The sequence below is a fragment of the Nycticebus coucang genome, chromosome 1, assembly GCF_027406575.1.
Source record: "Nycticebus coucang isolate mNycCou1 chromosome 1, mNycCou1.pri, whole genome shotgun sequence".
Taxonomy (NCBI): Eukaryota; Metazoa; Chordata; class Mammalia; order Primates; family Lorisidae; genus Nycticebus; species Nycticebus coucang.
The window spans coordinates 111,936,044-111,957,741 of NC_069780.1; the positions used below are offsets into that span (position 1 = coordinate 111,936,044).

General features: G+C 42.1%; 1 protein-coding gene across 1 annotated transcript in view; it reads right to left on the reverse strand.

Moving 5' to 3' along the window:
* Positions 1–5,164: 5,164 nt before the first annotated feature.
* FAM81B (family with sequence similarity 81 member B) overlaps positions 5,165–21,698 on the reverse strand; it is a 67,595-nt gene continuing 51,061 nt past the window's right edge. Inside the window, 4 exon segments of the mRNA XM_053596025.1 lie at positions 5,165–5,592; positions 7,242–7,437; positions 12,068–12,203; positions 20,977–21,083. Coding sequence (XP_053452000.1) covers positions 5,459–5,592; positions 7,242–7,437; positions 12,068–12,203; positions 20,977–21,083 — 573 coding nt within the window. The 3' untranslated portion in view covers positions 5,165–5,458.

Genomic DNA, 21,698 nt, shown 5'->3' on the forward strand with positions numbered 1-21,698 from the left:
GGTCGAATCCAATTTATTTCTCCCAGTAATTTTTGATAATCATTAAGAGTTTGTAATTTATCTCTCCTTATTTGCACCTTTTGAGGTGCAATATAGTCAGAGTGAATCCATTGTCCCAGATAACTTAATGGTTTATCTCTTTGAATTTTCTCTGGGGCAATAACTAAGCCAAATTTAGTTAGTTGTTCTATAGCCTTTTCTAGCATTAGCTGTACTTGCGGTAGCTCAGGATGAGCTAGTAAGATATCATCCATATAATGAATTATGTAAGCACTAGGAAATTGTTTTCTCAGTGCTGCTAATGCAGCCGCCACAAATTTTTGGCATAAGGTAGGGCTGTTTTTCATGCCCTGTGGTAAAGTTTTCTACTGATATCTTTTAAACGGTTCCTGTAAATTCAAAGAAGGAACGCTGAAAGCAAAACGAGGACAATCCTCAGGATGTAAAATAGTAAAAAAGCAGTCTTGCAGATCTATAATTATTAGTGACCATTGTTCTGGTACTGCTACAGGAGACGGAAGCCCAGGTTGAAGGGAGCCCATGTCTTCCATAATGGCATTTACTGCTCTTAAATCTTGTAAAAGTCTCCATTTACCAGATTTTTTCTTGATAACAAACACAGGAGTATTCCACGGACTAGTGGATTCTTCTAAGTGACCTTTATCTAATTGTTCTTGTACTAAAATTTGTAATGCCTGTAACTTTTCTGTTGTCAGGGGCCACTGACTAACCCACACAGGAACATCTGTTAACCATTTTATTTTACAGGCATAGTTTTCTGCAGTGGCCCCTATGAAAAACACTGATCGTTAAGTTGATCACCTGTAACTAGTTTCATGTCTAGGACATGTAAAAGATCTCGACCCCATAAAGTATAGGGTAGAGAGGGTAACACATAAGGTTGAAAGTAAATTTTCTTGTCCTTATATTCACATAACAAATGAGATGTACTACGCATGACACCAGAAACAGAACCGAGACCAACTAAAGAAGACCCAGTTCGATGAACCGGCCAGGATCTCGGCCAGTCGGAGGCAGCAATGCAGGTTACATCAGCGCCTGTGTCCATCAGGCCCTTAATGGGCCTGCCTTCTATTTTCATTTTTAACATCGGTCTATCATATAAATCATGTATAAGAGCCACACAATCTTTATCAGTAAATCCAAACTGTCCCTCTCCCCTGGCATCATGTAAGTGATAAGTGGGGAGTGGTATATATGGCAACAATAGTAACTGAGCAATTCTTTGTCCCTTATGAATTTGTGTAGTTTCTACTAGAGACTTTACCATGACTTTAATTGTATTTTCAGTATCAGAATCGATTACTCCTGGAACAACTTCAAAATGTTTGGTGTAATTGGAACTTCGTCCCAATATAACACCAACAGTACCTGGTAATAACTTTCCTTTTATTCCTGTGGGAACTAACACAACACCATCATGTTTGGATATGATTATATCTTTAGAACTGGCAAGGTCTAAGCCTGCACTGCCAGGAGTCCCACGTGGGAGATCATGAATTGTCCATTCAGGTGGTATACAATTAATAGTAGATGTGGGCTCTAACTTAGGTCGTACTGCGGTAGAAGCAGGAGACTCTCCCTTGGAGTCGGGGCTAGGAGAACGCCCCTTATCTAGTTTTTTGTCTGGTTGGTATCAATAAAGTTAGCACCCTTGTCTGACAAGGGGGTTCCATCTTTATGAAATTTAGATTTACATTCATTTCTCCAGTGCCTGCCCTTCTTACAACGAGGGCATGGTCCCGGGGGTAATCCACGGGACTTATTATTATTATTATTAGCACCGGTGGATTTCTTACAATCCTTCTGTATATGACCTGGCTTCCCACAGTTATAACAAGTGGGCAAGTCATGTGGGGGATTACACCCAAAACATGTATTACTGGGGTCTCTATCAAAAGCACCTTTAACATATGAACTAAATTTCTGACCCCGCATAGCTGCAGCAAACGCCATTCCCTGGACAATTGCTGGTGAGGCATCCATGCATGCTTTAATATAATCTTGTAAGGTACCTGTTTTCCTGAGTGGACGTATTAAGTCCTGACACAGCGTATTTGCATTTTCCCAAGCCAATTGCTTGAGTAATAATTCTGTGCCCTCTGATGGTGGAAGCATTCTATTAATAGCTTCTTCCAGGCGAGAAATAAAGTCAGGATAGGACTCTTCCATACCCTGTTTTATGTCTGCTAAAGTTGTGCCCTTGGTTCCCGGAGGAGGTATTTTTCGCCAAGCGGAGACTGCATTATGGCTGACTATCTCTAAAAATTGTCGGGGTAGTTTAATTTGATTTTCAAAAGAAGCAAATTCATCTGTCCCTAGAAGCATGGACAGCGTGGGCTGTGCTTTTCTTCCTACATGTTGATTAATACTTTCTCTACATCTATCTTCATACTCTGTTCTCCATAAAATATAATCACCTGGGGAAAGCGTGGCTTTGGCCGTTTGCTGCCAATCATACGGGGTAAGCCATTGACTGCTAATTGATTCCACAATTTGTAAGGTATAAGGGGCAGAAGCTCCCGATGTACGGACAGCCTGTTGCAGTTCTTTAAGCGTCTTTAACGACAGAGGTTCCCAGGTGGGTGGTGCCCTATCCTCAGTGGGAAAGCGTACCGGGAAAGCAAATGTAAAATCTCCCTGCTGACGGGCTTCTCGCACCGCCGCTTGAAAGCCCGCGGGCGGCGGAGGGAGACAAGGAGGTACACGGGGAAGCGGAGCTTGTGAGGTTGTCTTAGATGTGACTTGCGGGACACGAACTGCCGGGTAAGCTCGGCGGGGGTGAATAAAATCATTCATTCTGTCCCTCTCATCTGGTTTAGTAAATTCATCGACCACATCCCACTCGTCACTGTCTGAAGAATTATCAACCGGTGGGAGTGGTGGTAGAATGTCTTTGAGCGTTGGAGCCGAAGGGACAACGCTCTTAGTGTTTGGTACCGGTTCAGGATCTTTAAGAACCTCGGGGGGAACCTCATCATGAATCGGTGCCCCTTTAGATTCAGGATCGCCAACCTCCGAGTCAGTTTCTCTTATAAATGCTTCTAAAAAGGTATTGTCAGCTAAAAGTTCTCTAACTTGTAACCATAAAGGAAAAGCCTGAGGGGGCAAGACCTTCTCTCCATGTTCTTGCATGTATTTCCGCATTTCGCGTCCCACTCTCTTCCAGTCGGAGAGAGAGAGAGAGCCTTCCTCCAGAAACCAAGGACTAACCAACTTTATGAAATGCATAAGCTCCTCCAACCGTTTGAGAGACACATGAAAACCATTTTTTTCTAACAAACGCTGTATCATGACACTGAGCATGTGTTCTTCCTTACCCAATGTATGCCCCATGTTGTCCTGCGGATTACTCACACTTAACCGGTCAGCCTTTACCGGCGGGACTGCAGCTCCCTGGTGAGAGTCGCCTTCAATCTGAAAAAGAGAGGAAAGAAAGAAAAAGAAAGATCACCTGTCCTTCAGGTCCCTGTTCGAGGCGCCAGCTGCCGCGGACCGCCAGTCGAATGAGTCTCAGTCCGAGGGCTTTCAGGGCGAGAACGGCTCAGGTTGATTGAAAGGGCGACGCAGGAAAATGACAAACTGCTACACACCAAGGATGATGAAGAAAGCAGTTGTACTTTACTGATTTTTAGGCATGGTATTTATACATTTTTGACAATGTCTTACAAACTACAAAAGATATTTTTATGACTTGCTGATGCTTACAAAGTTCTTATCGAGTTTTGTAGATGGGAGTAGTCAACTGTCTTTTCTTAGACAATGTTTCTGCCCGTAAGGGGGAACAAAGGACTGCTGCTTATCAGCAGTTACTCTTTTACTTCTCTTTATCTATGTTTAAACCTTCTTTCTTTGTAAAACTGCTTTGTTCACATTTTGTATTTTTATATTTTTATATTTGATTATGATTTTTATGTTGTTAGTGAATTATGTATATGTTTTAAGTGTATAGTGACAAAATTATAGAGAAAGCAATTTCATAGAAAACTTATTTCAAAGAAACAGTTTCAAAGGGACATAAGGTAGAGATAAGAGACCGGAGGGAGCGGGTATCTGGTAGGAACATCTTAACTTATCATCCCTGCATTCTCTTGATACATTGTTTCAATTAACTGACCTTTATGGTGGGAACGTGTTCCCTTGGAGACATTTAGTCTCCATTGTATAGATGAAGTCATGGATTAGTAAGTCATTATGTTTATTCTTAGTTTCTGAGGACATTCAAGCAACAATTAACCATTCAACTCAACAAACAAGTTTCAAACAGGTTTCAGGGTAAAGGTTATTCAGGCCTTTATGCCGCACCTCATGAATTCTTACGTTCACTAAAAGGCATGCTAGGCAACTTATGCGCTGCTGTCGCAAACCAGGGGGACCGGGGGCAACGCTCCGGGGAGCACTCACCGCCTTACCACAGTTTTTACAACGCGGACAGAGCCATCCCGCCACGGCTTGATGCCGGGGGTGCGGCATTATTATAATTTTTTTAAGACAAAGTCTCACCTGGTCACCCTCGGTGGGATGCCATGACATCTTAGCTCACAGCAACCTCAAACTCTTGGGCTCAAGTGATTCTGTTGCCTCAGCCTCCCAAGTAGCAGGGACTATAGGCACTTGCCACATGCCTGGCTATTTGTAGAGACCGGGTCTCACTCTTGCTCGGGCTGGTCTCAAACTCCTGAGCTCAGGTGATCCACCCGCCTCAGCCTCCTAGCGTGCTAGGATTACAGGCATGAGCCATCATGCCTGGCCTTATAAAAAAAATTTAAAAATTAGCTAGGTGAGGTGCCATATCCCTTTAGTTTTTCTATAAATACTTGGTTAGTTTTTCTATTTGGTCTCGAACTCCTGTGCTCAGGCAATCCACCTGCCTCAGCCACCCAGAGTGCTGGGTAACAGGCATGAGCCACTGCACCCAGCCTGTATTTTCTTCTTTTGTATGAGTTAGATCTGGCTCATAATCTTAATACATAGGAATACAATGAAAATACATTTTAATTATGCTTGAGAAGTTTATCATGAAAAATGGAATTTTGAGCCATAATAAACTATGTATCTCTTAGAAGTGAATTGTCAACATCATGTACTGTGGCTGTTACTTTCAGACTACTAAGTAGTTTCAGGTTTGCCACAGTTCCTGCCATGCGTTGGTGTTTTAAACCTGGTCTACTTCACTCATGTACATTATGTACATTGCCCTTTTGTTTGTAGGCAAATAAAAAATATAAACAGGCATATATGTGAGAAATGCCTTAGTTTTTTCATTAAATCAAGATACCAAAATCTTTGCTTTATTGTTTATTTTTTCGGTACATTCATCTCCTTAAAAGGTGGTAAGAAATAGAGAGATATCAGAACATCCCGGAGATGCTTTCTTCTGCAGAACTTTTCCCAACAAACCACTCCATTAGCTGGTGAAAAAGATGACCAGGAAGCTTTATACTTCCTGGAGTTCCACTATCTTACGCTGTAATTTCTTTAGGTCTTTCTGTACTTTATATTTCTCTAAATCCATCTTTGTTTTCTGTATTTCTTGGAGGGAGCTGAGAGAGTCATGGATTGATTTAAATCCTGGGAGGAGATAAGAGAATAGGTATATTTAATGCATTGGACCCTTTTTTTCTTTTTACAAAAGTTGCTAATCAGCAGTCCTGCCATAATTGATTGTCATTTAATTCAAAGTACATTAAATTCCATTAAGATCAGTATAAAATTGTATTTAATCCATTACTTGTCATGAAGACATGTTAGCAATAGTGTTTCAACTTGTATCTGGTTTCATTGTGAAATTTTGATTATTTTCCTTCCCCCTTTCTGAATATATTGCATAACGAAATAATTCAGTATCTCAAGAGGGAAATTTAAAACATTTTCTTCTTTGTGTATGCTTTGACAAGAGATTTATGTGATCTGTTATTATTATTCTTGTTGCTAAATTAAAGGTAGATAACAGATGAGATTGTAAAACTTCTCTCTGAGTAGCTCTCTGGGCCCTGCAGAGCAGCTATGCCCCCCCACCCCTACCCCCCACCCTGCTTTGTGTCTCTCTTGCACATGTCTAGTCCCTCTGGGCCACCAGACTTCAAGCTTCTGAGGCTGCTTCCTGTTTCTTCTTCACAGGCGCCTTTCACGTGGTTGCGTCTCAGTACGTTCTATTAAAGGCATGAAGGAGCAAACCACTAACTTGAAGTCCCTCTTTGCTAGAAGTCACCCTTGGTAAAATGCAGAAACATGCAGACTATAAATTCTCCTTCAGCTCATCCTGAGGTCTTACTAATGGAATATGCAAAATGAAACCTCAGATAGTTAAGCAGAAAACATGGGTTTAAAAGAAAGGCCAGCTAAGTTTGGGACATGATTCCTGGTCAGATAATTCCTGATTTTGGTGTTTAGTGGTGGGAGATTAGGGGGAGAGGCTGTTGCGAGGGTTGGATTTCTAAGCAGCACATTCTACCTGTAAGGCAGGAACATCCAGCAGGAGGAGACCAGGATGTCCTTCTGTGGCAACTGCCAGGACCAAAATTTGGTAGAATTTACACGTGAATCTTTCTGGGACATGGAGGACAGGGGCTTCCATGAAAATGGGCAGGGGCTTTATAAAGGGGCCCTTCTGCTTCCTGGGGATTTCTCAGAAGTGTGGCTCGAGGCAGATGGCTGTCTGCAGAGCCCACCCCACACCCTTCCCTTTCACAAGTTAGAGGAGGCTTTCAAATGAACCCTCTTTGATGTTAGCTTAGCTGGACACTGCTGCCATTAACCTCTTAAGAAGAAAAGCTGCCATCACCCTGGATTCTGCTAATTCATCTCTCACTTCTAAAGGTCAGGTCTCCAGGCTGACATCTGTCCATGCTCATTACCTGCAGTTCCATGAGGGGACATTTGTCTAGGCTTCTAATTTCGTGGTATCCCTACAGGTCAGACCTGGTAATCTCTGAGGACTTTCCAAGTCTAACAGTTCCCTGAGGCTGTGATCATAGTGACTGAGACATCTCACAGCAGTGACAGACTTGTGACACTGACAAGTGTGACAGAAGGAAGTTAACTTATTTATGTGCCTTCCAGTGGTATGCTGACATTCTAAGGGACATTTAGGGAAAACTGGATGAAATACACAGAAAGGCACTAGTGAGAGACTGGTCCCTGGTCATTAGCTCAGAGTGGAAAGCGCTGAGGTATCAGGAAAGCCGGCCGTGCTGCGCCCAGGGGAGGTGTCTGCTCACCTGAATGATACTCCTTCTTCATTTTCTCTAGTTCACCCCAGATCTGCTTTTCCATTTGGTTCATTTTCTTGGACAATTTATTCTCCATCTGCTTTACTTTGCTTAGCTCTGTGTCTTGTTTCTGTGTATTGATGAAATTCTCTAATTTGCTTGAAAGGTGCAGCCATTTTTCTTCCATTTTATTTTCAGACTTTTCCTATAAAAGAGATCACATGATAAAACTGCTGAACAGAAAACTTCTGTAGATTTATATTTTAGCTTCAGGAAAATGTTTTTATTTATTATTATTATTTTTTTTTTTGGTAGAGACAGAGGCTCACTTTATCCCCCTCAGTAGAGTGCTGTGCTGTCACAGCTCACAGCAACCTCCAGCTCCTGGGCTTAGGCAATTCTCTTGCCTCAGCCTCCTGAGTAGCTGGGAGGACAGGTGCCTGCCACAACACCTGGCTATTTTTTGTGGTCAGGGCCCTCGGTATATGGGGTGGGTTCCCTACTCACTGAGCCACAGGCGCCACCCAGGAAAATGTTTTTACTATTCACTTTTCCATGCTAAGCCTGAAAATTCAAACCAAGTTTTCTGTGTCTAAAACTGTGTTCATAAGCATAAGAGTTAATCCTTTTGTAAACGTGTTCTTTTATGGTTTCTGAAATTCTACCTGTTAGGGAAGAAAAGAAAGCGCTTGCTGCAAAGCCTTGAGGATGTGGGATTTTAGTCTAGTGTTTAATGAACCCTGACAAAGAAAGGAGGCTTCAGACGCTGGCGGCTTCCTAGCCCTTCGGATCTGCACGTGGACGTGTTCCAGCTGGAACTGTGACTCTCTGTGCTGGTGGTTCATCAGATCACCTGGGTCATACATACTCTGCCCGTAGAAATTTTGATTTAATTGGTCTGTGATGGAGCTCAGGAATCGATAGGGTTTAAAAGCTCTCCAGGAGATTCTAATGTGTGACCGAGGGTGGGGACTGCAGAGACGGAGTTCAGCTAATTCAGTCCTTCTTTCCTCACTTCCCCACAGGGAATGCGGGAGCAGGAGCTGGGTGTGACGCCTCAGTTCTCTCTTTTGCCCTGAATGCCTCAGCAATGGCAGACTCCTGTCTGTCTCTCTCTTCCTGGTGGTGGCAGGTGCCCCCTGGTCCCCAGGCGCTGCCGCCTCTGTTGGGGGCCGCAGAGCTCCTGCGCACACTGTTGTGGCGGGTCTGGGTGAAGCTGTTGGACCCCCCCCACTCCCTTCCCTCCCCCCCCCCCCGTTATTTACAGATTTAGGTGAGGGTTGGGGGCGTGATTTACTGACCCGCCTCTACAGTCTAAGTTCTTCCCACAACTGCTGGTGCCTGACATCTCTGCCAGTCTCTCAGCTGCTTATAATCCAACATCACTGTGCTTCTACCATTTTAACATCTCCAAGCTGCTTATAATCCAGCATCACGGCACCTCTACCATTTTATCATCTCCCAGCTGCTTATAATCCAGCATCACGGCGCCTCTACCACTTAACATCACTCAGCTGCTTATAATCCAGCATCACGGCGCCTCTACCATTTTAACGTCTCCCAGCTGCTTATAATCCAGCATCACGGCGCCTCTACTATCTTATTGTCACTCAGCTGCTTAAAATCCAGCATCACGGCACCTCTAGCATCTTATTGTCTCCCGGCTGCTTATAATCCAGCATCACGGCACCTCTACCATCTTAACGTCTCCCAGCTGCTTATAATCCAGCATCACGGCACCTCTACCATCTTAACATCTCCCGGCTGCTTATAATCTAGCATCACGGCGCCTCTACCATCTTATCATCAGCAGCTGCTTATAATCCAGCATCACGACACTTCTACCATTTTAACATCTCCCAGCTGCTTATAATCTAGCATCACGGTGTCTCTACCATCTTAACGTCTCCCAGCTGCTTATAATCCAGCATCACGGTGCCTCTACTATCTTATTGTCACTCAGCTGCTTAAAATCCAGCATCACGGCACCTCTAGCATCTGATCGTCTCCCGGCTGCTTATAATCCAGCATCACGGCGCCTCTACCATCTTAACGTCTCCCAGCTGCTTATAATCCAGCATCACGGCGCCTCTACCATCTTAACATCTCCCAGCTGCTTATAATCCAACATCACGGTGCCTCTACCATCTTAACATCTCCCAGCTGCTTATAATCCAGCATCACGGCGTCTCTACCATCTTATCATCTCCCAGCTGCTATAATCCAGCATCACGGTGTCTCTACCATTTTATCATCTCCCAGCTGCTATAATCCAGCATCACGGCGCCTCTACCATCTTAACATCTCCCAGCTGCTTATAATCCAGCATCACGGCGCCTCTCCCATCTTAACGTCTCCCAGCTGCTTATAATCCAGCATCACGGCGTCTCTACCATCTTATCATCTCCCAGCTGCTATAATCCAGCATCACGGCGTCTCTACCATCTTATCGTCTCCCAGCTGCTATAATCCAGCATCACGGCGCCTCTACCATCTTAACGTCTCCCAGCTGCTTATAATCCAGCATCACGGTGCCTCTACCATCTTAACATCTCCCAGCTGCTTATAATCTAGCATCACGGCGCCTCTACCATCTTATCATCAGCAGCTGCTTATAATCCAGCATCACAGCACTTCTACCATCTTAACATCTCCCAGCTGCTTATAATCTAGCATCACGGTGTCTCTACCATCTTAACGTCTCCCAGCTGCTTATAATCCAGCATCACGGTGCCTCTACTATCTTATTGTCACTCAGCTGCTTAAAATCCAGCATCACGGCACCTCTAGCATCTGATCGTCTCCCGGCTGCTTATAATCCAGCATCACGGCGCCTCTACCATCTTAACGTCTCCCAGCTGCTTATAATCCAGCATCACGGCGCCTCTACCATCTTAACATCTCCCAGCTGCTTATAATCCAACATCACGGTGCCTCTACCATCTTAACATCTCCCAGCTGCTTATAATCCAGCATCACGGCGTCTCTACCATCTTATCATCTCCCAGCTGCTATAATCCAGCATCACGGTGTCTCTACCATTTTATCATCTCCCAGCTGCTATAATCCAGCATCACGGCGCCTCTACCATCTTAACATCTCCCAGCTGCTTATAATCCAGCATCACGGCGCGTCTCCCATCTTAACGTCTCCCAGCTGCTTATAATCCAGCATCACGGCGTCTCTACCATCTTATCATCTCCCAGCTGCTATAATCCAGCATCACGGCGTCTCTACCATCTTATCGTCTCCCAGCTGCTATAATCCAGCATCACGGCGCCTCTACCATCTTAACGTCTCCCAGCTGCTTATAATCCAGCATCACGGTGCCTCTACCATCTTAACATCTCCCAGCTGCTTATAATCTAGCATCACGGCGCCTCTACCATCTTATCATCAGCAGCTGCTTATAATCCAGCATCACGGCACTTCTACCATCTTAACATCTCCCAGCTGCTTATAATCTAGCATCACGGTGTCTCTACCATCTTAACGTCTCCCAGCTGCTTATAATCCAGCATCACGGTGCCTCTACTATCTTATTGTCACTCAGCTGCTTAAAATCCAGCATCACGGCACCTCTAGCATCTGATCGTCTCCCGGCTGCTTATAATCCAGCATCACGGCGCCTCTACCATCTTAACGTCTCCCAGCTGCTTATAATCCAGCATCACAGCACCTCTACCATCTTAACATCTCCCAGCTGCTTATAATCCAACATCACGGTGCCTCTACCATCTTAACATCTCCCAGCTGCTTATAATCCAGCATCACGGCGTCTCTACCATCTTATCATCTCCCAGCTGCTATAATCCAGCATCACGGTGTCTCTACCATTTTATCATCTCCCAGCTGCTATAATCCAGCATCACGGCGCCTCTACCATCTTAACATCTCCCAGCTGCTTATAATCCAGCATCACGGCGCCTCTCCCATCTTAACGTCTCCCAGCTGCTTATAATCCAGCATCACGGCGTCTCTACCATCTTATCATCTCCCAGCTGCTATAATCCAGCATCACGGCGTCTCTACCATCTTATCATCTCCCAGCTGCTATAATCCAGCATCATGGTGCCTCTACCATCTTAACATCTCCCAGCTGCTATAATCCAGCATCACGGCGCCTCTACCATCTTATCATCTCCCAGCTGCTTATAATCCAGCATCACGGCTCCTCTAACATTTTATCATCTCCCAGCTGCTTATAATCCAGCATCACGGTGCCTCTACCATCTTGACATCTCTCAGCTGCTTATAATCCAGCATCAGGACTCCTCTACCATCTGAATGCACTGTAGACCGGCACTTTTATGCCGAAACTGTCGGTCTAGCCAGGTTCGCCGTGACTGCTCAGCACTGTGCTAAGCCTCTTAAATTGGCTCATTGCAGAACTGGCAGCGCTGAGCCGGCGGCCCTGCGCCCGTATGTGCAGCTGGAGCGGGAGCCGGGCCCCTGAGATCAGTGCCCTTTTCAGATACCTTGGCAGCCCCACCCCAAAGCTTGGGTCCATTTTCACACGCCTGACCTAAAACCGTTGCTTTGGAAACCTTTGACCTCAGCAGAAGCATGCCAGCTTTGCCGTGCCAGTGGCGCGCGGGGAGCTTGCTGGACGTGGGCCGGGGCTGGCCGCCCATACCTAAAAAATCTCAGGCAGAGCACACCCTGAGAAACACAGGTTCTCAGAGTCGGGGAGTGGCGGACAAGGCCGGAAGGCAGGCAGGCCTCGGCCGTGCTGTCACGGTCGCGCCTAGCATTGCTGTTGGCGTCCCATACGACCGTGCAGCCCGTACTCCAGCAAACCCCGGCGTAGGGCTCCGCGGCCGCCGGCTGCTCACCACTTTCTCCTGCAGCGCCTTCAGACACTCGTTTATGTGGCTCAGGTGGTCTTTCCGGTATTTGAGGAATTGGTTTTCTGCCCATTTTTGATTATTGTCAAGTTCTTCATACAGATTACTGGAAAGTGAATTAAACCTAAGGAAAAATGATTTTCTGTTTTAATAAGTGAATTTAACCATAATACGGAAATTGAGTGTTGAAAAAGTCTGAGTTTTGTGAGGTAGGACTTGAAGTGTCTACTCAAGTACTTAGGAGGTGGTGTGCGAGGGAGGACGCAGGCGAGTGCGCTGGGTGTCCCCTGCCCTGAGCTTTGTCCATTCAGCCCAGCTCCTGTCCACACGCCTGGCATACCCTGGAACGCAAGCGCAGGGTGGCGGGAGACGCGGCCTGGTGCTCCCCGCGGCCCGCAGAGATGCACCGCCAACCCCGCTACCTTCGGGCCCAGGGCTTGCTGTGTGTGTGAGGCAAACACTTCCATGAGTGCACTGGGGTACAGCAGAGGTCAGCGAGCTTTTCCCGTGAAGGGCTAGATGGTAACTACTCTAGGCCTTGTGGGCAGCGTGATCTCTTTTGCAAACAGCGCACCATGACAGTGCGAAGGCAGCAGCCAATAGTGACACCGAAGCGAGTGGCTGTGGCTGTGTTCTCAGGAGCTTTCTGCACGCCAACATCTAAGTGCAATATTCAGGCGTCATGAATAGGAATTTGTAATTATTAGAAAGTGTAAAAGCCATTCTACGCTGTGGGCAGATGTGGTTAAGCGGGGTCGGTTGCTGGCGCCTGGTCTGTAGCACCCTGTGAGGCTGAGAGAAGAGCTGGGCTGCAGGCAGGAGGGTGGGGGACAGAGCCCAGAGTGAACTCTGGGGGCAGTGTCCAGGCAGTGGATCTCTGCAGGAGATTTTCTTGGTTCGGGGATGTTTAAAGAGACATTGAATTATTCATGTGGGACAAAACCAAAAGTAGTTAGAGCTGTAGGATGGACCTGCAGGACCCATCGAGATGACACACCATAGGACTATTAAGTAACAGAGAATGAAAATTTTTAAAAATGGGAGCGGAAGATGTTATAGAGATTAAAAGGATTGGAATCATGTACCATCAATTTGAAAAGCCATGGTGGAGTGGCTGAGGGTTTGAGCAGGGAGGGCACCCACATCTGAAATGAGGGAGAGGTGGGTAATGAAGAGAGATGGAGGGAGAGCTGGGGACTCAAGATGCATTTCTGTTGATGTCTCCTGCACATGACTTGCTCAGGGTAACACGGCAATTTCAAATTCCCTTTCAGAATAGCCAAAACTATTAGATTGGCAGGAACAATGTATTTTGTTTGCTATTGAAAATATTTAAACTACCTTATAATGTGTGGTATTTGTAATAATTGCTCTAATGTTCTCAAGCAAAATCACATTCAGATAATTTAGTTTGTGATGTTTATCATTGGAAATTGCTTAGACAAACTGGACATAAGCTATCTGTACAAGTACATCTCTCTCTTAGGTTCCAAAAGAGGGTCTGGGCTAAGAATGAGGAAAGACGACTTCTGTGAAATCATTTACATTTAGGCTGGTGGCTCTCAGCTGGAAGCAATTTTGCCCCTACTCCTGGGGACATTGGGTGGTGTCTGCAGACATTTTTGATCGTCTCAACTGGGAGGTGCCTACTGGTATCCAGGGGGAGAGACTAAGGATGCTGCAGAACATCGCACCCTGCACAAGGTACCTCACAGCTAGGAATTACTGAGGCAAAACACCAGCAGTGCCGGGGCTGAGAAACGCTGCCGTAGGTAATGAAGCCAAACCAATGGGATAAGTGGGTTAATTCTCCAGTATTACTTATAGTCTAATAGCCAAGTTGGGATCTTCATCTCTGAATCCTCACATAATCTTGATTCAAGGCTGAGGACTTAGTTGGCTTCTCTTCCTGCTCTTTGTCTAATCATGATTCCCAGTCACTTGTACTACTAGTTAACAAGGTTAGATTGCAAACAAATAACATGGGTATGTGGGCTACCTCATTTTAGCTAATTGTTTTTCGTATCCGGAGTACTCTTCCTCAGAATACCTACCTACTGGCTCCTACCTCATTTCATCCAGATTTATATTTAAGCACTATGTTATCGCAGAAGACTTTTTTTTTTTTAAACTACCATAAGAGGATGCTTTCTCCTCACTAGACTTCTTCAAGACACCCCCATTTCCTTTCTCTACTTAATTTTTCTCCATAATGCCATGACCACATGATATAAAGTAATTTGCATACTATTTCCTCCACTTGAACTTCAGCACCATGAAAACAAGGATTTTGCTTTGTTGATGGCTGTGAACAACTGGAATATAGTTAAGTGCTCAATAAATAGTTGTTGACTAAATGAACAAATGAGTCATTCTTTCTCATTAAATACCTTTTATTAAGGTTGTTGACAAATAACAAATCATAAACTTGTTGAGCTATTTAGAAACCTAATCTGCTTTGATTTTAATCTTCCCTGTCTCTATCATTGGAAATTGCTTCCATTCCCTGTCTCCGGTGGGGGTATTAATTAAAAGCAATGGTTAGTTAAGGGGTGAATCCCCAGGTCACCAGGTCACCCAGAGAGCTTTAGAGTTGAGGACTCAGCCTTTGGTCATCAGTGTCCCTCTTCGCTGTGTGAATAAATAATAGTATTTATTCTCCTGTGGCTGATGCAATATTGCATCTCTCTGAAAATCAAGGAACCGTTAAAGGTGCCCAAGTAATAGTTCTGGAAGAGCACATCAGTAATTGAAGTTCTGAAATTAGAGCCACAAAGAATGAATTAATACTCATCTCCAAGGTTTGCCTGCAATTGGAGATTCATGATCCTACTAACAACCAGAAGTCAGACTCTGTTAGCAGTTTGTTAAAATTAAAATATGAAAGCATTTTTTAAAAAGCAATCTTCTCGCAAAAGATAAAAAGAATAAGTCAAATAAAGGTTTACGTAAATCTTTTTTCTTTGCCTAGACTTTTTCCTAACATAATGGAGCTTATGTAAATCTTTTTTCTTTGCCTAGACATTTTCCTAACATTATGATCTGTCATAATTCGGTTAGTTACGGAACTTACAGTTGAAATCTCAAAAATTTGAATTTATCTTGGATGGCATTCACATTTAAGTTCTAAAATATTCTATCTCAATAGGCATGGGGGATAGCTAGCTGGTAGATAGATAGCTTTTTATTTTATTTTCTGCAAAACACAAAAGTTAGACTTTTTTTTCTTAGAGACAAGGTCTCTATCGCCCAGCTAGAAAACAGTGGTGTGATCACACCTCACTACATCCTTGAATTCCTATCTCAAGCCATCCTCCTTCCTCAGCCTCCTGAGTATCTGCACCTACAGGTACACACAACCATGTCTAGCTAATTAAAAAGCATGTTTGTTAAGAGATGGGGTTTCATTATGTTGCCCAGGCTAGTTTTGAGCTCTTGGATCTCAAGCAGCCCTCCTGCCAAAGTGCTGGGATTACAGGTCTGATCCACTACACATGGTCAAAAGTTAGATTTTTAAATTATGGCCAGAGGCTTCACTAGGATGATGTGGGATGTTGTGGTTTTGCTTGTTTGTTTGTTTTGTCTTAAAATTTTTGTACTGATACAATGCCAAGGGCAATTACAATGGAGAAAGTTAGAAAAGGGTAAAGAGAAACTGGAAAATGTATAGACGTGGTAGACCCTGGGGAGAGAGCACCCGAATGAATAAAGGAATGATTTTTGAGCACCTATAATATGTAAATTGTGTTTTGGAATATCCAAAGACATAATTCTCACCACATACAATTCGGAAAAAAAATAAAAATAAATAAAATACTAAACACAGGAAAAGTAAAAGTTAAGACATGTAAAATGAGATGTATCAGTTGGCAGAAATAATAAATATATAATTGTCGCTTATAAAGGCCTACCATTTACAAAGTACTCAAAATGCTTAGCATACCCAGCCCTGCAGGGTGGATATTTACCCCATTTAAAGATAAGGACATTTATATTCATGGAAATAAGTAATGTGTCCAAAGTCACATAGCTAGAAAGTATCTAACTACAAAGCTCAGGTTGTTTTTATCAATCTATGATGCCTCCATCTCACAGTCCTTCATACTGATAAACTAATTGCAGAAATTTAGGGAAGGGAAGGATCACATCTGCTAGGAAGCTATCGGGATCTGAGCTCAAGTACAATTTGGAATGACCAAGGAAAAAAAGTGAACTTCCTATTGGAATAGAAGTGAAATTGCTTTTTAGATAGTGTCACTAATTGGAAATCACAGAACATGAAGAAGAAATTAGTTTGAGAGAGTTCTATACTTATGTAAACTTAGTAGTAAAATAATATTTCTTGAAATTAATTTCTTGCTCCTGGTGTGAGACTTAAAATCTAAGATTCAATCTCCAAAGAAATAATAACACGTGATCTATCTTATACTTTTTTCAAATATGATTACAAAAAATGAAATTATTTCCTGTTATTCAGTTCTTCAAAGGACACTAATTCTTTTATCATTCACATTTAACAAAGCCACTATCTGAATTCTTGAGGGTCTATTATTAGTAATAGTTTCCAAGAATTCAAAATCTTCACATTTCTAAAAAAGTTAACTCAAAATATGTTTATAAATGTAAGTGAACTGATAAAACAGGGAAGGGACAGAGCCATGTCCATGTCAACCATGACCATGGTGATCACTGTGCCTTCCCCGGTGCCCTCCCCACAGCTCTCTCCCCAGGTCTACCATGTCTCCTCTCCACCGTACCCTCCCCACAGCTCTCTCCCCAGGTCTACCATGTCTCCTCTCCACCATACCCTCCCCACAGCTCTCTCCCCAGGTCTACCATGTCTCCTCTCCACCGTACCCTCCCCACAGCTCTCTCCCCAGGTCTACCATGTCTCCTCTCCACTGTACCCTCCCCACAGCTCTCTCCCCAGGTCTACCATGTCTATCCCTCCCCGGTGTCCTCCCCACAGCTCTCTCCCCAGGTCTACCATGTCTATCCCTCCCCGGTGCCCTCCCCACAGCTCTCTCCCCAGGTCTACCATGTCTGTCCCTCTCCAGTGTCCTCCCCATAGCTCTCTCCACAGCTCTCTCTCTAAACTAATTCTGTAATTAGTTTATCAATATATAGGACTGTGAGATGGAGGCATCATAGATTGATAAAAACAACCTGAGCTTTGCAGTCAGATACTTTCTAGCTATGTGACTTTGGACACATTACTTAATTTCCATGATTATAAATTTCCTTATCTTTAAATGGGGTAAATATCCACCCTGCAGGGCTGGGTATGCTAAGCATTTTGGGTACTTAGTAAATGGTAGGCCTTTATAAGTGAAATTATATATTTATTTCTGCCAACTGACATATCTCATTTTACATGTCTTAACTTTTACTTTTCCTGTGTTTAGTATTTTATTTATTTATATGTTTTCTTCCAAATTGTATGTGGTGAGGATTATGTCTTTGGATATTCCAAAACAATTTACATATTATAGGTGCTCAAAAATCATTCATTCTCTCATTCATTCATTAATTGACTTCTACTTGTGTTTGAATGTGCTGGGTGCTAAGGACACAGAGATGAATGAGACATAACCCTTTCTTGGATAGTTTTTAACTTTCTACTATAGTGGTGTTTTCAAAGTTGGATGATAAACTTTGGGTCTATGCATTTGCTTCATTGGCCAAATACTTTTTCTTATAAATCACTGTCTGCAGAACCAGCATCAGCAGTTCGCGCTGCCCCTGCCAAGCCCTTGTTAAAAGACAGCTCTATTTCCTGACAGCCAAGCCTCCTGCTGTGGAAGCACTAAGTTGTTGGCTTAGGACATTACTTATGAACATCTGAATGAGACCCTTCTAGAAGGAGGAGGCAGAGTAGAGGGGTTCAACATGCCTCTCTTTATCAGGTCTAGTGATCACTGCCAAAATCTCAGAAATTCACTAGAACGCCCCCAGACAGTACTGTGGCTTTGAAGTTCAATATAAAACGTAAGGTTGAATATGTTAAAGTTTCTAAATGGGAAAATTGCTTAATTAAACTTAACATTAATGTTATTAAAATGGTGTCATTTAAAAGTTAATCCCTTTGTTCAGAGATAGTTCTTTACAAAAAGAAAATATAAACCCTATCTATTTTAATTTTAAATGAAAATGTACCTCAAAACCCTAACATTAGCAGCAATTTGTATACTTTCTTTTAAGTTGTACAACTATTTAGTCCTCTTTTTGTTCAAAGTTAACCTTGCTAAACACTAAAATCCAATATACTAGATTAAAACACAGTGCTCCAATTGAAAAACAAAGAAAGCCTTACTTTCTGCCTTACTTTCTCTTTGAGCAAAATATATTTTCAAGAGATATCTCAGTCAAGGGATTAATGTCTTTAATGTGAAAAAATCAAACAAATTGATAAAATGTCAAAAATCCCAATGCAAAATTTGATAAATGCTAAGAATAAGCAATTTTCAGAAAAGAAAATTTAAAAGGTGAGGGGAATACAAATTAAAACAGATGATTCCTTATCCTTAATTGGCAAATATTTAAAAAGAATATATGCAATGTTGAAAAGAAGGTAAAGAAAGGCCTTCTCATACATGGCTGGTGATGGTGTACATTGTTACAACATTTCAAGGAAGAATTGTTTTTTTTGAGAAAGATGTCACCCACGCTAGAGTCTAGTGGTGTCAGCCTTGTTTGCAGAAACCTCAAACTTCTCGGTTCAGGAAATGCCCTCCTGCCTCAGCCTCTCAAATAGCTGGGACTGGCTAATTTTTTTTTTTTTTTTTTTTTTTTTTAGTGTCGATGGGTCTCACTGTTGCTCAGCCTACCCTTAAACTCCTGAGCATAAGCAATCCTCCCACTTCAGACTCTCAGAGTGCTAGGATTACAGGAGTAAGCCATCATACAGGGCCAATATTTTTTAAATGATTAAATACATATATTCTTTGACCTAGAAAGCTTACCTATAGAAATAAAAACACTGGTATAAGACTATCCAAGGATATACACATAATAAATATTTTTTTGGTTTTTGTAGTGACCATAAACTAGAAATAATTTATGTAGCAGTGAGATAAATGGTTGAATAAATTATAGAATATATATAAGTTAAAATATCATGCAACTATAAAAAATAATGTTAAAATAATATTCACTGATTTAGGGAGAGATCCAGGCTATACTGGAAGAAAGAAATTTACTGAGGGATGTATACAGGGATTATTTTAATAACCCTTGCTTTCTGTGTCTATATAATGTATACATATCCTTCTCCCATTATATATTTACGTTAACAAAGAGGAAAGCATAAAAGGGTATTTGTTAGCATTGGGTATAGTAGGAAGCTGAGATGGTGACCTCTTCTTTTCAATTTTGTTTTATTTTGTTTATTACCATGGATGTATGTTAGCTTTTAGTAAAAAGTTGAAAATTTAAATAAGAAAGAATCAACTGTACACCTAAATGAATTATTAGAGTTCATTAAGTATTTGCATGAGGAAAATATGGTTTATAGGTTTACTGTTTTCTCCTGCAATATTACTGAAATTTTAAAACTTTATTACTTAGAGTGAGAAAAAGATTCAAGTTTACACTATCATAAAAGTCTCCAGATTTGGATTTAACTACTTAGATGCACTCACTGTTGGTAAGCCAATTTCCTACAGTGCCAAAGGCGGAAAAAAAGTAAGCAAATGAAGCAGTCAGCCTTCGTTCTCAATTTTTCCCTCCTCTTTTCCATTTATTAATATGCTTTATCCTTTTAAGTTAGTCTTCCATTCCTGATTATAAATCCCATCTCTTCCCTGTACAATCAACTCTTAATCTGTACATTCAGAAACAGATCACTTTTCCACTTCCGCTGTGGGTTCTCTGTCTTAATTCCAAGCTGACAGCGTTGGATACAAGAGCAGCACAGGGCTGTCCCTGAGCAGCTGATTCAGCTGGGATTCAAGGACCTGGAAATGCTGCTCAGACTGTGAAGAGAGGAGGCATTTCCTGCTTGCTCAGGCCAGCTACTATTTTGTTTTTTTTTTTTTAGATCAGTTTCTAAGACACTCATATTTCTCATTTTAACATCTCCAAAATCAGAAAGTATCTTAAAGTGGGGGTATGCCATGTTTTATATGTTAGCTTCACATCTCAGAGGCACAAAAATATGATAGTGTGTCTTATAATCAATTGCATGTAGATTTAATAAAATACAGTAGAGACACAGAAAAACGGAGACAGCAAAGTGTTGTTAAGGGTATGAATTTGAGGAAGGTATTAAACCCACGTGGTATGGGAAACAGAAAAAAAAAAAACAAGGATACAAGGGCAGGTCGTATCCAAGGGGCTAAAATTGTGCCTTTGTCTTTGCCTGAATCCAGGATCCTGGGACCTGGTTGTCATTTCAATAAGAAGTGACATTTGAGAATAAAGAGGCCAGAAATGTGAATGTTGAAGATGGGATGGAGATGAATCTTAAAAGGGGATAATGTAAGGGGATAAATAGAGACTCTTAGAAAAAATCTTAAAGGAGAAGCTTATAAATCAAAATGGTTTTTAAAAATATTTTATAATCTTGGGGAATCAGTTTATATTCAATAGTGCTTTACATTGAGGCATTTTAAAACATATTTGGTGATAAGTTAAAATTATTCTATAGAAAGGGTTAGAATGAGTATGTTAATTCAGTTAAGATATGTGAACAAAGATAATGGTAGAATTAATATTCATATTATTATTATGATTATTGCAAAAGTTACTTTAGAACATTCTCTGCATCTATTGGCTGCTTTATTTCTTGGCCAGATTCAAATTCCTAGAATAGTTTTTTTTTTTTTTTTCCAATGCTTTCATTAGGCAAAACTCTTTGGGATGCCTTTAACAGAATTAAAAATCATCCATTCACTTACTTGAATTCCAAAAGGTTCATTTCATGGCGATAATCCCCCTGGACCATCTTTAAATTTGAGGTTTGCTCAGAACTGGCAGTCTCTATCTTTCCTAAGAGCTGCATTACCTAATGAAAGTACAAGAGGGAGCTTTTTTGGTGTGAATGAAACCACCTATATTTGCATTAATTATACTTTATTCCTAAAAGGAGCCAGCACACAGACTGGAGCCTCCAGCACAACAGCCTTGGTAAGTGATTTTTGTTTTTAATTGAATATGAGTCACAGTAATAGTTACACTGTCTTCTGGGAACAAAAAACAGGGAGTGTTCCGTTCTGCTGTCTGTAATATTCTTTTTGATCAAGAGCTACCCAGTGACTCAAAAACACACAACTGCCAGTAATTTAATTCGCTGATTTTATTATTGTTTTACTTTCTGTCTCCTGGTTACAATGTAAGCCACTATATCCTACCACCACCACATACCGGGTGACCAATGGTAAATGCTCAATAAATGCTTATTTCTTTACTAACTCAGGAAAACATACCTGACTGGCATAAGGTTAGTTTCAGGGATTTCCAGATAGTATTCTGACATAAGCACAAGTGAACCCCAAGTGAAATGACATATAAATACAGAAAAAACAAAAACAAAAACAAATTCCAGTTCTGGTATTTAAGACTAGAGTATCTTTCACATTGCTGGAAACATTCAGAAAGTTTCTTTAGGCAAAAGAATTAG